The sequence below is a fragment of the Mobula birostris genome, chromosome X (genome assembly GCF_030028105.1).
Source record: "Mobula birostris isolate sMobBir1 chromosome X, sMobBir1.hap1, whole genome shotgun sequence".
Classification (NCBI taxonomy): domain Eukaryota; kingdom Metazoa; phylum Chordata; class Chondrichthyes; order Myliobatiformes; family Myliobatidae; genus Mobula; species Mobula birostris.
Window position 1 is genome coordinate 49,624,333 of NC_092402.1, and position 22,705 is coordinate 49,647,037.

Genomic DNA, 22,705 nt, shown 5'->3' on the forward strand with positions numbered 1-22,705 from the left:
GGTGGCCAGGTCATTGGATGTATTAAGGCAGAGATTGATAGGTCCTTGATTGGTCATGGCATCAAAGGTGATGGGGAGAAGACTGGGGAGTGGGGCTGAGGAGGGGAGAAAAGATCAGCCATGATTGATTGGCAGATCAGACTTGATGGACCAAATGTCCTAATTCTACTCCTATGTCCTATGTCTTATGGTCTAAGTAATTAATCTCATTTCTTTTGCAAGTTGAGTTTGATTTGGCAATGGTTTGGGACAGGTTTCCTATCCTTTCTTTTGCTTTCTTTCTTTCTTGATTTCGTGGCTACCCGAAGATAAGAATTTCAGAGTTGTATACTTTGATAATAAATAAATGAATCTTAAATTTTATCCCCTACCCTCCTCAAATGTTTTAACTGATCTTAAGTTGGTGTTGCCTTGTTACTAACTCACTGTTCTCTTTGGCTATGTAGAAGTTTTGCACAATGGTGTTGCTTAGTGTGCAATCTAATCATTGCCAGTCCTTTCTAAATGTTGCAAACCTGCAAGGGTGGCCACTGGTTCTTGATAACTGTCTGATTTTTGCTGCACTACATGAACAAGGTTTTCTTTACAATAACTGCAAGCGTTGAAGCAGGTCTGCCAGCACCAAAAAGATTGAAATATAAAAAGCCCCTGAAACTGTTAACTTAATTAAATGAGAATACCTTGAGTCATATTCCCTTTTCCTAAAGGAGACCCACACACTCTCCCCAACTGTTTCCCTTTCATCTTATAATGACTGGCAAATACCAGGAAAACAAACTGGTAATTTTTAGGGGGAGCCCAACCCACTCCATTCTCAAATGTGGAAGTTAGATAGGTTTCGGTATGATCTGTGTTGTGTTTGACGAATTTGTTATGTCATGATGTGACATAACTTTTGTTTTCATTAGATATAGTGGGAATTATTACCCTGGAGAGTTTGAGTGTTAACCACGTGAAGGCCAGACCAGGGAATGGGTGTTGTCTCCTTCCCTAAAGGCAGTACTGAACCAGGTTTTTTTTTAAACACAACAATCTGGCAACTTTTGAAATTCTTTTCTTATGCAGATCCACAGATGGTCAAAGTTATTGAATTCCCTCTCACAACTTTATTTGGGGTTTAAAATCTTGGCTTCTGAGATACCAGTCCTGAACCAGTAACACTCAACTATCTTTAAAGTTGAAGTACATTTATTATCAAAGAGTTGCAAGAAAGTTTGTGAACATAAAATGTGGTTTGATCTTCATCAAAGTCACAGTAATAGACAAACTCAATCCACCTAAACTAATAGCACACAAACAATTGAACTTGTCATGTCTTTATTGAATACATTATTAAATCATTCACAGTCCACGCTGGAAAAAGTATGTGAACCCTTGTGTTCAATAACTGGTTGAATCTCCTTTAGCAGCAATAACCTCCACCAAAAGTTTCCTATAGCTGCTGATCAGACTTGCACGGTGGTGAGGAGGAATGTTAGAGCATTCCTCCATACAAAATTGTTTCAGTTTGCAAATATTTCTGGGATATCTTGCATGAACAGCCCTCTTTCAGGTCGTGCCACAGCATCTCAATTGGGTTAAAGCCTGGATTCTGACTTGGCCATTCCAAAATACAAATTTTCTTCTTTTTAAACCGTTCTGTTGATTTACTTTCTGTTTGTGATCATTGTCTTGTTGCATCATCCAACTTTTATTAAGCTTCAGGTGATGGACCACTACCCTGGCATTCCTTTGTACATGTCTTGATACAATTTTGAATTTATTGTTCCCTCAACAATTGCAAGCTGTCCAGGCCCTGAGGCAGCAAAGCAGCTCCAAAACCATGATGTTCCTTCAACGATGCTTCACAATTGGGATGAGGTTTTGGTGATTGTGTGCAGTGCACTTTTTTCCCTCCAAACAGTGGTGTGCACTTCCGTCAAAATGTTCAACTTTTGTCTCGTCTGTCCACAGGGGATTGTCCCAGAAGCGATATGGAACATCCAGGTGGTCTTTTGCAGACTGGAGATGTACAGCAGTGTTTTTTTTTGTTCGAGAGCAGTGGTTTCCTCTGTGGAGTCCTTCCATTAACATCATTATTGTTCAGTGTTTTCCTTATAGTAGACACATTAGCAGAGACTTTAGCAAGTTCTAGAGACTTCTGCAGGTCTTTTGCTGTTGCCCTTGGGTTCTTTTTCACCTCCTTCAACATTGCACTTTATGCTCTTGGTGTGATCTTTACAGAACGCCCACTCCTAGGGAGAGTAGCAACAGTACTGAGTTTTCTCCATTTGTAGACAATTTCTCTTACTGTGGACTGATGGACACTCGGGCCTTTAGAAATATGTTGCCGCGCACAGTTCCAATGTGCTGATCAAATTTGCAGGTGACATGACGTTGATGGGCCTTACTTCCAACAATGGTGAGAGCCTACAGAGGAGCAGTCAATGCCCTGACACAGTGGTGCCAAGAAAACAATCCTGTTAATGTCAAAAAAAAATGGAGTTGATCATGGATTATAGGGGGAATGGAGACAGGCTAGCCCCTATTGACAACGATGGGACTGCAGTCGAGGGGGATGGGTAGTTTCAAGTTCCTTGGTATACATGTCACCGAAGATCTCGCCTGGATTTTGCATACTGGTTGTGTGGTGAAAAAGGCTCAACACAGCACCCCTTTCACCTCAGATGGCTGAAGAAGTTCATCATGAGTCCCCAGATCCTCAGGACTTTCTACAGGGGCAGCATGGAAGGCATCCTGGTTGGCTGTGTCATTGCCTGGTACGGGAACTGTACTACCCTCAGTCACAGGGCACTGCAGAGAGTGGTGCGGACAGCCCAGCGCATCTGAGAGTGTGAACTTTCCTCTATTCAGGACACTTACAGCAGCAGGTGCGTTAAAAGGGCCCAGAGGATCATCAGCAATTCCAGCCACCCCAACCACAAACTGTTTCAGCTGCTACCGTCTGGCAAACGGTACCACAGCATTAAAGGCCAGGACCAACAGGCTCCGGGATAGCTTCTTTCACCAGGCCTTCAGATTGATCTATACACATTGATCTGATTGTTATCTGACTGTACATGCATGTAAACAGGGCAATTGAGCGTACGATTTTAGTGCTTAGGCAATATCTTCCCATGTTTCCCCTCTTTATTGCTTGTACATAGTGACAGAGACGCTACATAAAGATTTTTACTCCCTTGGGTGTAATAGATAAAATAAATACAAATAAATGCTTTTGTAGCCTTTTCCAGCTTCATGCATCTTATCTAAGATCCTCTGAAAGTTGTTTTGATCGAGCTATGGTGCACATAAGCAGATCTTTCTTGAGAAGAGCAGGCTCTGTCAGTAACCTGAAGTTGTGTCTTTTTTTATAGGGTAGGGCACCTCTGCAACCATACCTCCAATCTAATCTCATTGGTTGGTCTCACCTGACTCAAAATGGCTTTTGTAGAAAGCATTACCCCAGAGGTTCACATGCTTTTTTGAACCTAGACGAATGGTATACTCAGTATTCACAAGAAGTACAATTGTTTGTGTTATTAGTTTAGGCAGGTTGTGTTTGTCTATTATTGATTCAGCCCTAACGTGTCACAATGCAACTGTCCTGCACTACCTTTGAGACTTCAGTTGACACTGCAAAAGTGCTAGGTTGTACAGGCAGTTCAAAAGCTTGACTCCAAAAGGGAAGTTGCAAGCTATCGATTGCAGTGATTGTTTACCAGCAAGTGTGATTAATAATTTTGTTTGCTGCCAGTAAGGTGTTGCTGTGTTTCACCAGCACCATCTTAAACCAGATTGAAGTTGTGTAAGTTGGGTTCATTTGCTTGTTGTGGGACAAGTTGGTTATTTTCTCACCACTCTGCCTCTCAAAGGTGCTGATTCATGTTGCAGTGATGTTCTGTCGGAGCCACTGTGATCTAATTTATCCCTTTTTTTTTCAATAGCAGTGAATGGTAATCAAACTATGCGGGAGGGCATATTGGAAAATGAGGCTGGTCTTGCTTTGCATTCCCTCCACAATTTAGAAGGAACCCTACTTTTAATATATGCTTGTGCAGACAAGCTGAGATGATTCTCATGCTTGAATTGCTTGAGTATTTCACTGCAGCACATTGCAATACTTTTAACTAGATGCCTTGGGAGTTTTGGAAGCAGAAATCCTTTTTATGATGAAAATTAGCTGTAGTGAGGCTAGTTTTCTGACCCCACTGCCTATACTTGCACCCACTTGGCTAAACATTTTGTAGTTGCCTAGCTACCAACAGCCTCAAGACTTTGGCTCCTTGATAATCTCATGAACAGAAAAGGCTAAGAGGGCTATGTTGGCCTCTAATAGCTTGTGCTGTTGAAAGCTCTTTCACTGTTTCTAAAGATCCCATTTAAAAAAAAAAAATAATAAAATGAAAATATTTAAAATATTAAAATAAAAATATTTAAAATATTAAATAGAAACATGCACGGGGGGGGGTAAAAGTCTCAAAAGCTCAATAAACCTGTTAATGAAGATTGGCACTCCTACTTGCATCAATAGGATCTACACCGTGTGCCAGCTGCAGCTTGTTTAAGAACTGGTGCAATCCAAATACATTTGGCTCCTTGGTTCAGTACTTATTGAATGCCTCAATGGTGAGTCCAAGTTTGGCCATGCCTGCATCTGACTTTCAGTACTTTTGCACTGTAGTACGGAGGTATGGAAGTCAGGAACGTACTGGTATGCATGCTGCAGCTGGCTGGCAGTTTCTTCAGTGCCATCTAGCCCATTTTGGACAAATTGTGCTTAGAAAGCGTAACCCAACAGCTTTATTCTTTTGGAGTTAATGTTGCAAGAATTTATTTTCTTTTCAATGGATTTGTGCTCTGTGAATTGTTTATTGTGAGTTAACTGGGCCATGTTTTATTTTGCAGATAAGAGCACCTAAATACAATACTATTACAATGATAATAACATTCTATAAATGGTGTTAACAAAGATTAAAAGAACATAAGTTGAATAAATTCCTCGCAAGTGGGAAGACTTTATATTATAGGTTGCCATGGTCAGGTTATAGATTCATCACCAGATCTATTGAGTAATTCCAGGATTAAAAATTACTTTCAAAAATTTTTTCTATATCTGTTCAGCATGATATAAAATTGATGATCCAGTCCAAGAAAACTGAGTTGGTTATTTTTTTTAAAAAAGTATTTTTTCTTTCTTTTTCCATCTTCAGATTCCAAAGGAGCAAGTGATAGATACAGTATATTTATTTCACATGCCCCGGAAAAGGATGATTTCACTGCGTTTCCTTGCATGGTATTTTCTAGGTTTGTATATGTTATAATTTTAAGATTTTGATATGTTTGATCAGTATGTTTCTTTCAAAATGTGATTTATCACTAAAATTAAGAGATTAAGCTTGCTGATTACATTGAAGTTACAAAGAGTTGGGAGGACATGTTGCAATGAGGATATTTGTAATTTGAAACTATTTCAATACATAGTGAGTTGATGAAAGTTTGGTAAATGGAAATTTATGTGGGGAAAGTGTGCGGTCATGCATTTTAGTAAAAAGACTCAAAAGGCAGACTATTATTTAAATAGAGATTGCATATGCATAGAATAGAGAAATTGGGTGTGCCTGTGCATGAGTCTCAAAAAGATCATAAGACAAGAGCAGAATTGGGCCATTTGGCCTATCTGGTCTGCTCTCCCATTCCGTCATGGCTGATTATCCCTCTCAATCCCATTCTTCTGCCTCCTTTTCATAACGTATGACACCCTGACTAACTAAAAACCTATCAACCTCTGCTTTAAGTATAATGATTTGGCCTCCACAGCCATCTGTGACAGTGCATTCCACAAATCCACCAACCTCTGGCTGAAGAAATTCCTTCTCATCTGGTCGAAATGGCCGCTGTCCCTCTATTTTGAGGCTGTTCTAGACTCCCCCACTTTATGAAACATCCTCTCCACACCCACTCTATCTTGGCCTTTCAAAATTCAATAGGTTTCAATGAGGGCCCCCATCATTCTTCTAAGCTCCAGTGGGTACAGGCCCAGAGCCATCAAACACTCTCAAATGATGACCCTTTCATTCCCAGAATCACTCTTGTGAACCTCTCTGGACACTCTCTAGTGCCAGCATATTGTTTCTTAGATAAAGGGCCCAAAACTGTTCTTAATACTCCACATGTGGCCTCACCAGTGCATTATAAAGCCTCAACATTACATCTTTGTTTTTATATTCTAGTTCTCTCAAAATGAATGTTACCATTGCATTTGCCTTCCTTACCACCAACTCAACCTGCAAGTTAACCTTTAGGGAATCCTGCACAAAGACTTCCAGGCCCCTTGGCACCTCTGAATTTCTGAATTTTCTCGCCATTTAGAAAATAGTCTACGTCTTTATTCCTTCTATGAAAGTGCATGACGTACATTTCCAGAACACTGTATTCTGCCACTTTGCCCTTTCTCCTAACCTCTCCAAGTTCTTCTGCAGACTCCCTGCTTTCACAACACTACCTGCCCCTCCACCTATCTTTTTATTATCTGCAAACTTGACCACAAAGCCATCAATTCCGTCATCCAAATCATTGATATATCATGTGAAAAGTGGTCCCAATTCGGACCCCTGCGGAACACCACTAGTCACCAGCAGCCAACCATAAAAGGCCCCCTTAATTCTGACCCTTTACCTCCTGTCAATCTTCTATCCATGCTAGTATTTGTCCCGTTATACCACTGGGTATTGTAAAGCAGCCTCATGTGCAGCACCTTATCAAATGCTTCTGAAAATCCAAGTACGCAACATCCACTGACTCTCCTTTGTCTAGCCTGTCTGTTATTTCCTCAAAGAATTCCAACGCGTTGGTCAGGCAAGATTTCCCCTTTAGGAAGCAGTGTTGACTTCGGCTTGCTTTATCATGTGCTTCCAAGAACCCTGAAACTTCATTCTTGATAATGGACCTCAACTCCTTCCCATCCATTAAAGTTGAGTTAACTGATGTATAATTTCCTTTTTTCTGCCTCCCTCTTTCTTGAAGAGTGGAATGACATTTGCAGTTTTTCTGTCATCTGGAACCATTCCAGAATCTAGTGATTCTTGAATGGCTCCCAAATCTCCTCTGTGATCTCTTGCAGAACCCTTGGGTGTAGTCCATCTGGTCCAGGTAACTTATCTACCTTCAGACCTTTCAGCTTCCCAAGCACCTCCACGCTCAAAAACAACTGCCCTTGACACTCTCTAATTTCTGGCATAATGCTAGTGTCTTCCACAGTGAAGACTCACACAAAGTACTTAAATTCATTTGCAATTATTGTCCCCATTACATTTTTCATTTTTAAAATCTTTTAATTGATATATAATCTTCTACAGCTATAAAATACAAAAGTTCAACAAATTAGTGTGTGTGTGTGTATGTATATATATATATATATATATATATATAGAAAAAAAACTTGTATGCTAATAGAAAAAAAAATTATATAAGAAAAAGAAGGAAAAAAGAGAACCCCAACTGACTTTTTAAAAAAAAAAACCCACTAACTACAAAAGAGAAAAAAATAGAAACCAACTCCCGGAGCAATACGTCTTACAATTTTTTAAATATATATTATAAACAACAACAGCCAAATCACATTCATATAACATAAAATTGGAAGGAAACCATATAAATTAATTCAAATTAAGTGATAATATTTGGCAAAAGAGCCCCACCTTCTCTCAAAATCGAATCGGGGATCAAAAGTTCTTCTAATTTTTTCCAAACTAAGTCATAACATTACTTGGGAAAACCATTGAATTAGTGTAGGAGCAGAAGTATCTTTTCACTTCAGTAAAATAGCCCTTCTTGCCAACAATGTAACGAATGCAATTACATGTTGGTTTGAAAATGAAATACCCTGAATATGTGACAAATTAGCTACTTCATTTTTACACCTATCACAATAGTTGTCTATATTAGGAAATATTTTGGAAAGCCTTTTGTTTGTTAAGTAATAATGGTGAACAATTTTAAATTGAATTAAACAATGATTGGCACATATTGAAGAATTAGCTATTTTCAGAACTCGCAACCAATCTTCATTAACAAAAGTCCTATTAAGTTCTCTCTCCCAATCTTGTTTAATCCTTAGTGAGAGATTATCTTTTTGTAGTAAAAATAAATTATAAATTCTGCCAATGGAACCTCTCACTAAAGGATTCATATTCAAAATAGTATCCAACAAATCAGATTCTTGCATATATGGAAACGTAGAAACATTTTTGTAAGAAATGTCTAACCTGAAAATATTGCAAGAAATGTGTATGAGAGAGAATATTTGCTAATTAACTCTTCAAAAGTCATCAATTGACCATCACTAAATAAATCTGCAAAAGAACAGATCCTCTTATTTCTCCATAAAAGAAAAATGGGATCAGTAATTGAAGGTTTAAATAGCAAATTTCGAAATACAGGGCTAGACAATTTAAATTTCTTAAAATTGAAAGAGTTGCGAAACTGAAACTAAATCCATAAGGACTGTTTAATAACAGGGTAGAGATTTAAATTGGGAATTTTAGCAAGTTGTAAAGGTAATGGAGCTCCTAATAATAAAGTTAAATGAAATTGTTTAATAGATTTTAATTCCTAATCAATCCAAGCTGGTTTTTGGCTCTTATCGAGCCAATATAACAGAAAACATAGTTGTCGAATATTAACAGCCCAATAATACAATCTGAAATTAGGTAGCACAAGTCCACCATCTTTTTTGGATAAATGAAACTTATTAACTCTTGTTCTTTTATTATTCCAAATAAAAGACGAAATAGTAGAATCAATTTGATCAAAAAATTTTTAGTTAGAAAAATAGGTATATTTTGAAAAATGTACAAAAGTCTAGGTAAAATCATCATTTTCACGGCATGAATATGACCTATTAAAGAAAATGTAATAGGATTCCATCTAGAAAATAATTCTTTTATAGAGTCCAATAAAGGAACTACATTAGCTTGCTTTATAAAGATCTTTTTTTTTGTAATGATAATACCCAAATATTTAAAAGAATTCGCAATTCTAAATGGAATATCATTATATATAAAAACAGGAACATTTAAAGGGAACAATTCATTTTTAAATTAAGTTTATATCCTGAAAATTTTCCAAAATCATTTAATAATTCCAAAAGATTAGGAATAGATTCTTCAGGATTTGAAATATAAACCAAAAGATCATCTGCATAAAGAGAGATCTTATGTATGGTCCCATTTATAGAGATACCATGAATGTTTTTAGCTTCACGAATTATTATAGCCAAAGGCTTCAGTAGAGATTAAATAATAAAGGACTTAATGGACACCCTTGTCGAGTACCTCGTGAGAGTGGGGGGGAAAAAAGGGAGACCTGAGATTATTAGTAATAACGGTAGCAATAGGGTTCTTGTATATCATTTGAATCCACTTATTAAAATTATTACCAAAGCCAAATTTCTCTAATACATTAAACAAATAAGTCCATTCAACTCTATCAAATGCCTTTTCTGCATCCAGAGAAATGACACATTGGGGTGTTTTGGATAATGGTGAATATATAATGTTCATCAATCTCCGAACATTAGAAAATGAATAACAGCCTCTAATAAAGCCTGTTTGATCCATAGAGATAATTTTAGATAAAATGTTTTCCAAACGATTAGCCATTATCTTAGAAAGAATTTTAGCATCCACATATAATAACGAAATAGGTCTATAAGATGAGCATTCAGTAGGATCTTTATCTTTAAGGATTAAAGAAATAGAAGCTTCATAAAAAGAAGGTAAATTACCTTTCTCAAAAGATTCATGAAATATTTCCAAAAGGTATGGAGAAAGTAATTTTTCAAATTTTTTTGTAAAATCCTACCAAATAACCATCGAGTCCAGGAGCTTTACCTGATTGCATTGACCATATAGCTTTCTGAATTTCATCCTCAACAATTGGAGCATCAAGGGTCTGTTGATCTTCAACAGTAAATTGAGGAAATTTAATCTTGCATAAAAAAAGCTTATTTTGGAGGGATCTGCAGGAAACTGAGATTTATAAAGATCCAAATAAAAATCCTGAAAAATATGTCTTCATAATTACTTACTATATCTCCATTATCTTTACTAATCTTCAAAATTTGTCTTTTAGCTCTAGCAGCCCTTAATTGGGAAGCTAAGAGCCTACTATTTTTATCCCTAAAAATATAAAACTCTGACTTTTTACTTTAAGCAAATATCCTTCAATAGGATAAGTTAATAATAAATTATATTGTGATTGTAATTCCACTCTTTTAAACAAATCAACATTTGGAAGGATTGCGTTGATATTATCTAAATCTTTAACTTGTTTAGCAATTTTATCTAATTCCTTTCTTGTCTGTTTCCTTAACTTAGCTAAATAAAAAATAATCTGACCACGTAAATAAGCTTTTAACGTATCCCAAATTACTAACTTTAAGACGTTTCCTGTATTATTGAAGAGAAACTCTTATCTGAGTTTCAATAAACTCAACAAAATCTGAACTTTGTAACAAATGTTCTGGAAAATGCCAAGGTGGTCTTGTAGAAACAACATTTTTCAAATCAAATATTAAATTTAAGGGAGCATGATCAGAAATAACAATTGCATCATATTCACATTTCTGAACATTAAATAAAAGTCAAGGGTCGGCTATAAAATAGTCGATTCTCGAATATTTATTAACGTGGGGAAAAAAAAGGAATATTTTCTTTCGCTAGGATGCATATGTCTCCAGACTTCAATTAAACCATAATCAATTAAAAAGGAATTAATAAGTGATACAGAGCGATTAGGGAGTTGATGTCTAGATGATTTATCTAATAAAGGATTTAAGCAAGTATTAAAATCTCCACCCATTAATAAATATATTCATTTAAATCAGGTAATAGAGAGAAAACATCTTTAAAAAATGAAGGATCACCAGCATTTGGTCCATATATATTAACCAAAACCATTTTCTTATTGTAAATTGTTCCTTTAACAATCAAAAATCTACAAACGTACCATTAATATCAGATATAATATCCTCCTGATTAAAGGGAATATTAGAATCAATAAAAATGGAAACACCCCTAATTTTACTTAGAGAGTTTACATGAATCTGAGGGCCCTTCCAAAATTTAAAAAATCGATTTTTATCGCATAACCTGACATGCGTCTCTTGTACAAAAATTGTATCAGGTTGGAATCGGTTAATAATTTTAAATGTTTTCTTACGCTTAATAGGATGATTCCAACCACAGACATTCCAACTTAAAACATTTAACTGTTTAAATAACATCATGAAACTTTATATCTAAAGAAAATAATTAGACGCATGTCAGGATAAGATAGTCGTGAATGGCGGTAATAAGCAACAATAATAACAACTTGCGTACGCTCTGTAATTCCATAATGGGAATAAAAAATAGAAATAGAAAAAAGAAAAAAAAAACCACCCAACCTACAAAGCCCAGAAATAAGTCGATATCTATCAACGCAAGCCCCAAAGAATGCATAAGAAGCAATTCTGAACTCCACCTGCCTAGATAAAAGGTACAGATGAAAAAAGGCATCTGTCTCCCTCTCCCGAGTATACAACTCATTACAGTCGACATACAACCCATTACAATTAAATTTTAAAAAACAGTTAACAGAAACGACCTTCAGTTTAGAAAGTAAGCTTCATAACATTAGATAAAAAAAAGACATCCAAAACAAATTCTTGAGATATTTGCTCAGAAGAAGAAAACAATCGCCATCTTTAACTTATTACATCTATCTATAAAACGTGAAAAAAAACGAATAGTAAGTTAAAAGTTCTTAAAAAACCTACAAAGCAAAAAAAAACGATTAGTTCATAAATGTAGCAAACAGAAAGAAATTCTAAATGATTTAAAGTTTCTATAGTCTTTTAACAGATCCCATACGATATCTTCTAAAATTAAAACAGTCCAAACCAGTCTATATCAAAGATAAAGGTACATTTTAATACCAAGACTTTCTATGCTCCTCAATTCTTCCGATCTCATCATTCCTTATATCACGAAACAATCAAAACAATTGTAAATCCTTTAAACTTCAGATTCATCAGGGAGAGAATTAATAAAACGCAATGCACCAGCTGGGTCCTCAAAAATACGAACCCCAGAGTCTTTAGCAAAATGCCTTAATTTAGCTGGATATTGAAGAAAGGGATATATCCGTCTTTGAAAAGCCATACGCATTACGGCAGCGAATCCAGAACGTTTTTGAACAATTTCACGCGGAAAATCTTGAAAGAAACGAATCTCAGAGCCTTGAAATTTAAACAGTCTTTGTTTTCTTGCCAGCTTAATGATACAGTCTTTGTCTCGAAAACGAAGAAAACGTACAATAACATGTCTATTTTTGCCTTGTCCCGAAGTTCCAACCCTATGAGCTATTTCAATGTTGGGCAATTGTGGTAAAGCCTCAGGAAATAGAGATTGAAACATTTTAGCAAAATAGTGGCAGTGTGTCGGCTGATTCTGATTTCTCTTTCGATCCAACAATTCGAATATTGTTCCGACGAGAGCGAGCTTCCAAATGAACAGTTCATTGTTGAGCCTTTTCCAGACAAGAAGAAATATCAGCTGCGTTGCAAGTTACCTCCTTAAGATCCAAGCTCAAAGAATCAATTTTTTCCTCCAAGGGGAGAAGACTTTCTTTTAGTTGAGTTAATTCAGCGACGATAGAACTTATTTGAGTCTCTAATCTATTAACCTAGGCTGGCTCCTCTGCAGCTTCGTCAGTTTTTTTAGGCTTACCGTTATCTGTATCGGGATTTCTTTTAGTGCTTCTCAAGGTAGCCATAGCTATAATTATCACTCTGCAAGATCTACCTGAATAAAGTTAAAATTTCAAAGTTTAAGTTGGGAAAGGGAGAAATTAAAGGCAGACAGAAAGACACTATGTCTTACATATCCACAGGCGGAAGGTGGAGTTCGTCCCCCATTGCTACCTCTCTCTCCAGTGTCATTTTCCAAAACCCACTGTCACCTCTTTTACTTGTATATCTGAAGAAACTTTTGTATCCTCTTTAATGTTTTTGACTAGCTTATCTTTATTTCTGCTTTTCTCTTCTTATGGGTTTTTTTAGTTGCCTTCTGTTGGTTTTGTAAAAACTTCCTCATCCTCTAATGTCCCACTGATTTTTACTCTATTATATGCCCTCTTTTGCTTTTATGCTGCCTTTGACTTTCCTTGTCAGTCATACTTGCTTCATCCTCCCTTTAGAATACTTCCTTATCTTTGGAGTGTATCTATTCTGCGCCTTCAGAATTGCCCCCAGAAACCCCAGCCATTGCTGTTCTGCCCTTATCACTGCTAGTGTCCCCTTCCAATCAGCTTTAGCCAACTCTTCCCTCTGTAATGCCCTTTTCTCCGCTGTAATATTGATACATCTGACTTTATCTCCTCCGCAAATTCTATCATATTATGATCACTGTCTCCTACAGGTTCCTTAACCTTGAACTCCCTAATCAAATTTGGTTCATTACACAACACCCAATCCAGAATTGCCTTTCCCCTAGTGCAGCGGTCCCCAACCACCGGGCTGCAAAGCATGTGCCACTGGGCCGCGAGGAAACTATATGAGTCAGCTGCACCTTTTCTCATTCCCTGTCTCACACACTGTTGAACTTTAATGCACGCGAGGTCATCAGTGACCCAAGACGTGCAAAGGAATGGGTCAGTGACCCATTTGTGAATGTTTTCGGTGAATCTTCCATGTCAGCACGGGAAGAAGATCCAATTCCTCGAGCTTGCAAATGACGGTGGGCTGAAAAGTATGTTTGACATAACATCTCTGCCGGCATTCTGGATCAAAGTCAAGGCTGAATATCCTGAGATAGCCACGGAAGCACTGAAAACGTTGCTTCCATTTCCAACATTATACCGCTGCGAAGCGGATTTTTCTGCAATGAATGCAACGAAAACTAAATTGCGGAATAGACTGGACATAAGGAACCCCCTTTGAATATCGCTGTCTCCCATCACCCCTTGATGGGACTGTCTTGTTGCAGGAAAACAAGCCCAGGGCTCCCACTGATTCAGCGATATTGGTGTGTTGCAATGATTTTACATGTTCATACGAGGGAAATATGCGCTGTGTGTTTAATATCCAAACGTTACTTAAAATGTTATGATGCTATTGACTTATAATTCAGTGGTCCCCAACCTCTGGGCCGCAAAGAGTACAGCGGTAGCTGGGACGCACCCAGCACACCTTTAAGAAAAAAGCCAAAATAAACAAGCTAATTGATTAGGTGCTGCCCGGCACGTAAGTGTCGGCCCAGATCAGAGGCGATTGACGATTGTGTCGCCTCTGTAACAAGCAGTGTAGCAAGTGGTCTGGACAGCAAATAATATATTCACTTTTATTGCAGGAGGGTTGGTCTTTAGAAATGGAGAGGCATTGTTGACGCTGTTTCTTGGGTGCTGTACAGTTTTGGTCCCCTGATCCTTAGTAAAAGATATACTAGCATTGGAGGTAGTGCAAAAGTATTTCACTAGCTACTTCCTGGAACTTGAGCATTATCATATCTTGAGCAGCTTAAGTTCTTTAGAATGTTGAAGAATTAGGGGATGATCTTACTGAAGCATACAAGATCCTTAAGGGGCTTGACAGGGTGGATGGAGTTATTCCACCAGTGGACACAATTACAAGATAATAGGGTGGTCATTTAAAACTGAATTGCCTGGGAACAACTATTTCTATAGGGTGTTGAATCTCTGGAATTCTCTACTGCAGATGGTTGTGGATGATGGATGATTGAGGTTGCCTGACATGTGGAAGTTGTAGACAGAAGGTCCCATATCTCATTTGTTATATTAACTGATCTTGGCTGGGGCAACAGCAAAGACAACCGTTGGCCTTGATAAACTGTCTAACATCCTAACCTGGGAAGTCCAATTGTGGAAGGCCAAGCTTAGGCAATGAAATTCTCCCAGTTGAAACCTTCTGCTGATGCTCGCTATTTGGGCTCAAGTGAAAAATGTCTGCTTTGTTAATATGAACTGCTGACAAAGCACAACTGGGAGTCACTACTTGCAGGATAGGTGGTAAGAATTAGAGTAGGATGTACAAAATGAAAAGCTGATGGAGTAGTGAAGAAGTCTTGCTGGTTAGGCCTCTGCTGGCAGGTGGTGTCCAGCCTTGCAAAATGTGCAACTGATGGTTGCCGTATCTAAAGAAATTGGATTCTTTTTTAGAATTTAAAATGAAGGATAACCTTACTGAAACGCAAGTGGTTTGTCAGGGTAGATGTAGTTAAAGGTGGAGAAACTGATTTGGCTTCTACTATTCTCAAACAGAGCTTAAAATTCAGGGTGAAACACATGATAGCATAGAGGATGCACGCACAGCACTGCAGCTGTACCGCAAGTATCTGGAGTTGACAAAGCATGGGATGGATGTTGATGAATTCCGAAAAATACTCAAAGGCCTATATGAGAAAGGCCGAAAGATGGACTGGAAAGTACCGGAGTCTGAAGAAGTCCAGAGTAGTCCCAAGAGTAAGTACCTTGTTTATTTCCTATTTTTGTGCAATAGCATTTTATTGTACAAAGCTAACATTTAAGATGTTATGCTTATCAAAATATTATGCTGAAGCTTTAGAAAATCTTGCAGTTGGACAGCTGGGTGGACATTGGCCTTGCCCTGCAGTACACTGCTGAGGTAAAACTGCCTGTTTGACTATGACAGTTTTGTGAGATTTGGATTTGGACTGTGAATCTGAGTATTTTCTGGAAAGTGGGCTCAGGCCAAAATCTTCTGAAATTCAGCACTAATTGGCTTTCTCAATGAGACCACAAGGTGGCCAGAGTAAGGGAAATGTCATGTGGGGAATGTTTTTCAGTGTCTCGTTGTGCTTGCTTTATCTTATTGCTTTGGTTTCAGGCACTCTTCATCTTCTGATCATTGATAAAGGTAGAGCAGTGGATGTAACGTGTGTGGATTTCAGTAAGACATTTGCTAAGGCTCCTTCAGAAAGTAAGGAGGCATGGGATCCAAGGACATCTTTCTTTGTGGATCCAGAATTGGCTTGCCCACAGAAGGCAAAGGGTGGTTTTAGATGGTTCATATTCCACATGGAGGTCAGTGACCAGTGATGTTCCACAGGAATCTGTTCTGGGATCCCTCCTCTTTGTGATTTTTATAAATGACCTGGATGAAGAAGTAGAAGGGTGAGTTAGTAAGTTGGCTGATGACCCAAGGTTAGTGGTGTTGTGGATAGTCTGAAGGGTTGTCAGAGGTTACAGCAGGACATCTATAGGATGCAGAACTGGACTGAAGTGGCAGATGGACTTCAACCTAGATGAGTGTGAAGTGGTTTATTTTGGTAGGCCAAATTTGAAGACTGAATATAATATTAATGGTAAGACTCTTGGCAGTGTGGAGGATCAGAGGGATCTTGGGGTCCATGTCCTTAGGACACTCCAAGCTGCTGCGCAGATTAACAGTGTTGTTAAGAAGGTGTTTGGTGTGTTGGCATTCATCAACCATGGGATTGAGTTCAAGAGCTGTGAGGTAATGTTACAGCTGTATAAGACCTTGGTCAGACCCCACTTGGAATACTGTGTTCAGTTCTGGTCGCCTCACTACAGGAAGGATGTGGAAACTATAGAAAGGGTGTAGAGGAGATTTACCAGGATGTTGCCTGGATTGGGGAGCATGCCTTATGAGAATAGGTTGAGTGAACTTGCCTTTTCTCCTTGGAGCAACAGAGGATGAGAGGTGAAGTGATAGAGATGTATAAGATGATGAAGGACATTGATCGTGTGGCTAGCCAGAGGCTTTTTCCCGGGGCTGAAATGGCTAGCACGAGAGAGCATAGTTTTAAGGTGCTTGGAAGTAGGTACAGAGGGGTTGTCAGGGGTAAGTGTTTCACACAGAGAGTGGTGGATGCATGGAACGCACTGCCAGCGTCGATGGTGGAAGTGGATACAATTGGTTCTTTTAAGAGACTCTTGGATAAGTACATGGAGCTTAGGAAAATAGAGGGCTATACTGTAAGGTAATTCTAGACTGCTTCTAGAGTAGGTTATATGGTCGGCACAACATTGTGGGCTGAATAGCCTGTAATGTGCTGTAGATTTCTATATTCTATGATCTGTTGAGATTTTTTTCTACTGTTGTCAATGCACTTGGAAGTCCCTTCTTAAACACCTCTTAATGCATCACTTTTATGACACCCACTTGCAAATTTTTTCTTTTTGTATCATTGGCTCAAATTAGTGATTTATTTTATTTTGTTCCCTGCTTCCTTCCCACCATGCTTTGTCAGAATGTTTTTTATTGCTTATTTAAAAACCCTTCAATGGCTTTTCTAGACATCCTGATAATGCTAAAACAGAAGATATCCACTTCCCTAGCAATGATACTTGCAGTCCTTTATTTTATTTAGAGAACAAAAACTGAAAGTTTCATAAACTTGAGTGCTTGTTTATTTCATTCTACTTTTAAGATCTACTTTGTTTGAATAATGAGTGCAAGATGGAATGAGTACAAAGATGTGAACAAACTCAAATCCAGCAGTTAATCTGAGATGCAGAATATTTTTGTACGGGTCAACCTTCACTAATCTGGCACCATTGGGACCTGAGGAGTGCCGGATTAGTGAAAATGCGGAATTACAGAAGGATCACATTAAGCATAATCAGTGCCGGATTATCGAAGGAACTGGATTATAGGTAGTTGGATTAGTAAAGGTCGACTGTAGTTACTGACAAATGGCTTAAATTTGTATGAGGATAGGATTACTTCAGCCATCTTGATGTTCCAGATAAATAACTGCTCTGAACTAAATCTTCTCAAGACCAAGAGGAGAATAATGCAGATCAGAAGGCTGCAATTTGGGCGATTATGGTGGTTCTAAACAGTATTGTCTTAAATGTTTTTGAGACTTAACATGTGGTTCATTCCTCAAACTTTTTTTATTCTATAAGGAATTTTTGGCATCCAGACTAATCATCAACTTGCCTAGGCTTGAAGTGAAACTCTATGGATCAAGGCATTTCTTTCCCTGGTAATTCATTCTTGTCATAATCTGTCTGGAGTGATCTTTCATTTATTTTATTGTGTAGTTAGTGAAAGATTTTTACAGTATTGAATGTATATGGTTTTTGAGTAATTATGAAATGCTATTTCAAAATAAAGCATTTTGGGTGGTTTGCAGCATAGAGATGTACTCTAAATTTATGTAATTAACAGCTGGATTTATAGCTAATAATATGCTTAATTACTAGTTCTTCAGTTTTAGTCAGTAGATTGGAGGCTCAAGCCCCGCTTCAGGACTCTAGCTCTCCCAATGTCTTGCTAACTAATATTCCTATAATCTCAAATTGCCTGTTTATAGGACCTTGCGATGCGCAAATCGGTTGCTGTGTTTGCCTGCATACTGTTCTTTGCACTATTGCAGTAATCCCCTACAAAAAAAATTACATGTGCTTTCAAAGAAATCTATGGGACTTTCTGAAAATCTTAAAAGGTGCTACTCGAATGTGCATAGCTTGTTCTTTGGTTAAGCATCTTTCAAAACTTTAAATCAATTGTTTCCATTTTCTGAATATCCCCATACCAGCATGTATGCAGCTGAGAGGGCTGGGTGCCGAGCTATAACAACTCTGCTGGGTGGGTAGCTAGCACATGTGTAAGAATGCATGATTATGGTGTCCATTCCTGCAGGAAAGCAACTCGCCTGTTTTGTTGCAAACTTGTAACATGATTAATGAATTTGCATTTGGGTCTGGCTTTGAATCTACTGCTGACTAATGAAATGAAAGTTTCCATTGATAATTCCAGTGAAATTGTTTAGGCTGCCTATAGGACAGCTAGCCATAGTTGGTATCAAATCAGCAATGCTATGCGAGGAGAGAAATGGGTGGCCAGCATAGGAAATGGAAATGTCATGTTATGCACTTAGTGCAAAGTAGAGGGAGCTCGACATTATATTGGGTCTAAAACTTGGAAAATGTTCTATTTCTCAGTATCTCTTTCGTCCTGATGTGCATACAATATTGGAATGCACTTTACATTTTCTTCGTCACCCATGATGGGTTTAATCGTGATGTTTTTTTTAAAATGTCGATTCTACACCTTCAAGCTTGTTTTTTCTCTTAAATCAGGCTCCCAATTTTCCCACCTCTGAAGGGTTAAAATGTGAAGACATCTGAATGAACTATCTAACCTAATGAGGAGTGAATCTGCAGCATTTGAGGGGAAAAAAGTTTGTATTTTTCACAGATTCCAGAAGAAACCCATTTCTAAATGGAGACGGCTTGCACTGGTGCTTGACTGTCGTAGTATTTTAACCATGGAACACTGATCTGACAGGATGAAGAATGGGAAAGGACGTCAGAATCTTGAGAAAAGAACTGAGTCACTTTGAGGAAAATGGCAACAAACATGTTAACTAGAGAATGCTGGAAATGCTCAAAACCAGGCAGCCTCTGAGGGGGGAAGTACAGTTGGTATCATCAACCGTTGCGATGATTGCCCGTCACGCGGGGACCTGCATTTTGTCAAGGCTTCCAAATCTCCAGAGGTTTCTTGGTAAACATTCCATGCTTTTTAGTGCTTTTTAGGAAGGGGTTCATATTCTCCCCTCTATTTTCTTAAGTTTCTCCTTCACTTTTTATTTGCTTACTATAAAAACAAGTGCCCACCTGGACAGAATAGCCTTCCTGTGAAGGCAGTATGCTTAATTCAAATAGTGCAGACATGGTTGGTAGAGTTTGGCTGCTCTGAAATTGAATGAAAATCTTTAATATACCCCAGCATTACCCAATATTTTCCTATTCCAGGAAGAAAGCACATAGGGTTAATAAATATGGTAATGGAAATATCATCATACAGTACGTTGTCACCAGGTTGCCAATGCAGTTACTCAGTAAACTCATTGCTTTCTAAGAAATGGTTGTCTTCCCCTTTGTAGATATTGTTTTGTATCCTGTCATGTTGAATAAGGTATTCCACAGTGATTTTAATACTTCAATTTTTTTAGATTGTTTAATTAAACAATCAGGATATAGGATTGATGTCAGGACGGCAGTGTCATCAAATGTAACAGTCCACATTCTTCCGAGATTGTATTTGTGCTATTCAGTCTTTCCAGACAGCCAGCAGGTTGATGTAGAATCTTCAGTTACACTGCTGAGTTTCCTGAATTTTCAGGTTTTTTAAAACTTAAAAGAAAATGTGGCCTTGAGTTTACAAATCTCCGAATAGCTAGCAATCTTTATTACAGTATTTTACATATGTGTTCATGTGGTGCAAGACACTGTCAATATTCGGCATTATGTTACTCAAGTACCTGTATTGGAAGGAAAAACATTTGCACTTCCTGTATATACTATGTATATACAGTTGTAAGAAAAAGTTTGTGAACCCTTTGCAATTGCCAGATTTTCGGCATTAATTACTCATTAAATATGGTTTAATCTGCCTCTAAGTCACAATAATAGACAAGCACAATCTGCCTACAATAATAACACAAACAGTTGTATTTTTTATGTCTTTATTGAACATTGTCTAATCATTCATAGTCCAAGCTGGAAAAAGCATGTGAACCCTTGTGTTTAATAACTGGTAGAACCTCCTTTAGCTGCAGTTACTGTATTGTCACCAAACATTTCTTGTAGCTGCTGATCAGACTTGCAGAATGGCGAAGAGGAATTTTGGACCATTCCTCCATGCAAAACTGTTTCAGTTCATCAATATTTCTGGGATACCTTGCATGAACAGCCCTCTTCAGGTCACACCACAGTACCTCAATTGGGTTAAGGTCTAGACTCTGACGTGGCCATTCCAAAACATTAATTTTCTTCTTTTTAAACTGTTCTGTTGTTGATTTACTCTTGTGTTTCAGATCATTGTCTTGTTGCAATATCCAATGTCTTTTAAGCTTCAGGTGACAGACTGCTACCCTGACATTCCCCTGTAAAATGTCTTGATACAATTTTTGAATTCATTGTTCCTCAATGATTGTAAGCTCTCCAGGCCCTGAAGCAAAAAAGCAGCCTCAAATCATGATGCTTTTTCCACTATGTTTCAGTTGGGATGAGGTTTTGATGTTGATGTGCAGTCTCCTTTTTCCTCCAAACATAGTGGTGTGTATTTCTGCCCAAAAATTCAACTTTTGTCTCATTTGTCAACAGAACATTGTCCAAGAAGCATTGTGGAACATCCAGGTGGTCTTTTGCAAACTTGAGACATACAGCAATGTTTTTTGTTTTTTTTTTTTTTGAGAGCAATGGTTTCCTCCATGGTGTCCTTCCATGAACACCATTCTTGTTCATTCTTTTTCTTATAATGGACTCATGAACAGAGACTTTAGCAATTTTTAAAATTATTATTATTAAAGATTTCTGCAGGTTTTTTGCTATTACCCTTGTGTTCTTTTCACCTCCTTCAGCATTTCACATGCTCTTGGTGTGATCTTTGCAGGATGCCCACTCCTAGGGAGAGTAGCGACAGTACTCAATTTCCTCCCTTTGTAGACAATTTCTCTTACTGTGGACTGATGAACACTCAGGTCTTTAGAAGATCAATTGTAGAGATGTATGAAATTGGAAAAGACTACAAAATCATTTCTAAAATCTTCAAAGTTGTTTTGATCAAGGCATGGTGCACATAAACAGAACTTTCTTGAAGAGCAGGCTTCATCAGTAACCTGATTTCGTGTCTTTTTTTTCCCCATAGAGCAGGGCACCTCTACAACCCACTCCTCCAATCTCATCGATTGGAACACCTGACTCCAAAAGGCTTTTGTAGAAAGCATTACCCCAGAGGTTCACATACTTTTTTGACCCTTAACTGTGATTGTTTAAATGATATGCTCAGTATTGATGAGAAGTACAAATGTTTGTGTGTTAGTAGTTTAGGCAGATTGTTTGTCTCTTACTGTGACAGATGAAGATCAGACCAAGTTTTGAGTAATAATGCAGAAGACCAGGTAATTGCAAAGGGTTCACAAACTTTTTCTTGCAACTGTATATTTCGAGAGAGAAAACGGAAGCTCTTTTTAAAAAAAAAATGATCAGTTGAGTAATTTCTCATTTACCTTGCTTTTCTGAAGGTAATAAACTTTATTTTTTAATGAAATTCTTGGTCTGTATTTTTTCCTAATTAACTCCATTCTACTCTTAAAAACAAAAAGAATTACTGTGATTGAGCCAGCCTGACCTTGTAAACAAAACATTCCACCTTGTTAGTTGACTTGGTTATCCTAGTTCATTGTTTGAAAGTGGTTTAGCCCAGTCCAAAACTAAGGTATGATGGTGGGATGGGGCAGAAGTTGACTGCAGTTGATTGGTTAGCTGTATTAAAAGATTACAGTGCATAGGTAACAATACTGAAAAATATTAATGATTTTGCAAAAGCCATGTATTTTGAGGAACAAAAATACAACAGGACGAGGGGTCTGCCTGTAACTAATGGGAGAAATTAAAGATGTTAAATGAAAGGAAGAGGCTTATAAATTTGTCAGAATAGCAGCATTTTTGATCTTGGCAAAGGCAGCCCAAGAAATTGATAAAGACTGGAAAGGTGGAATGAGAATAGACTAATCAAAGTTATATATAACCTGTGTTGCTGTAGAATGCAGTACCATATTTATAGGATGGCATTGGAGGAAGCTTGGAATCCAGTGATCAAGCATGCCCGGGTGTTAAATGCTGCACAGATCAGAAAGATCTCAATATTGGGGTGGGGAGGATT

At 37.8% G+C, this 22,705-nt stretch overlaps 1 protein-coding gene across 5 annotated transcripts in view; it reads left to right on the forward strand.

Annotated features, from left to right (window-relative positions):
• pan2 (poly(A) specific ribonuclease subunit PAN2) overlaps nt 1-22,705 on the forward strand; it is a 137,299-nt gene that overhangs the window by 73,726 nt on the left and 40,868 nt on the right. For 4 of the 5 annotated variants that reach the window (XM_072248906.1, XM_072248908.1, XM_072248905.1 and 1 more), the window contains exons 24-25: nt 5,193-5,286; nt 15,301-15,501. In XM_072248906.1, the coding sequence (XP_072105007.1) occupies nt 5,193-5,286; nt 15,301-15,501 (295 nt within the window). Of the gene's footprint in view, nt 1-5,192; nt 5,287-15,300; nt 15,502-17,934; nt 18,015-19,113; nt 22,091-22,705 lie in introns of those variants that run through there. The other variant, XM_072248907.1, reaches the window with a different exon arrangement.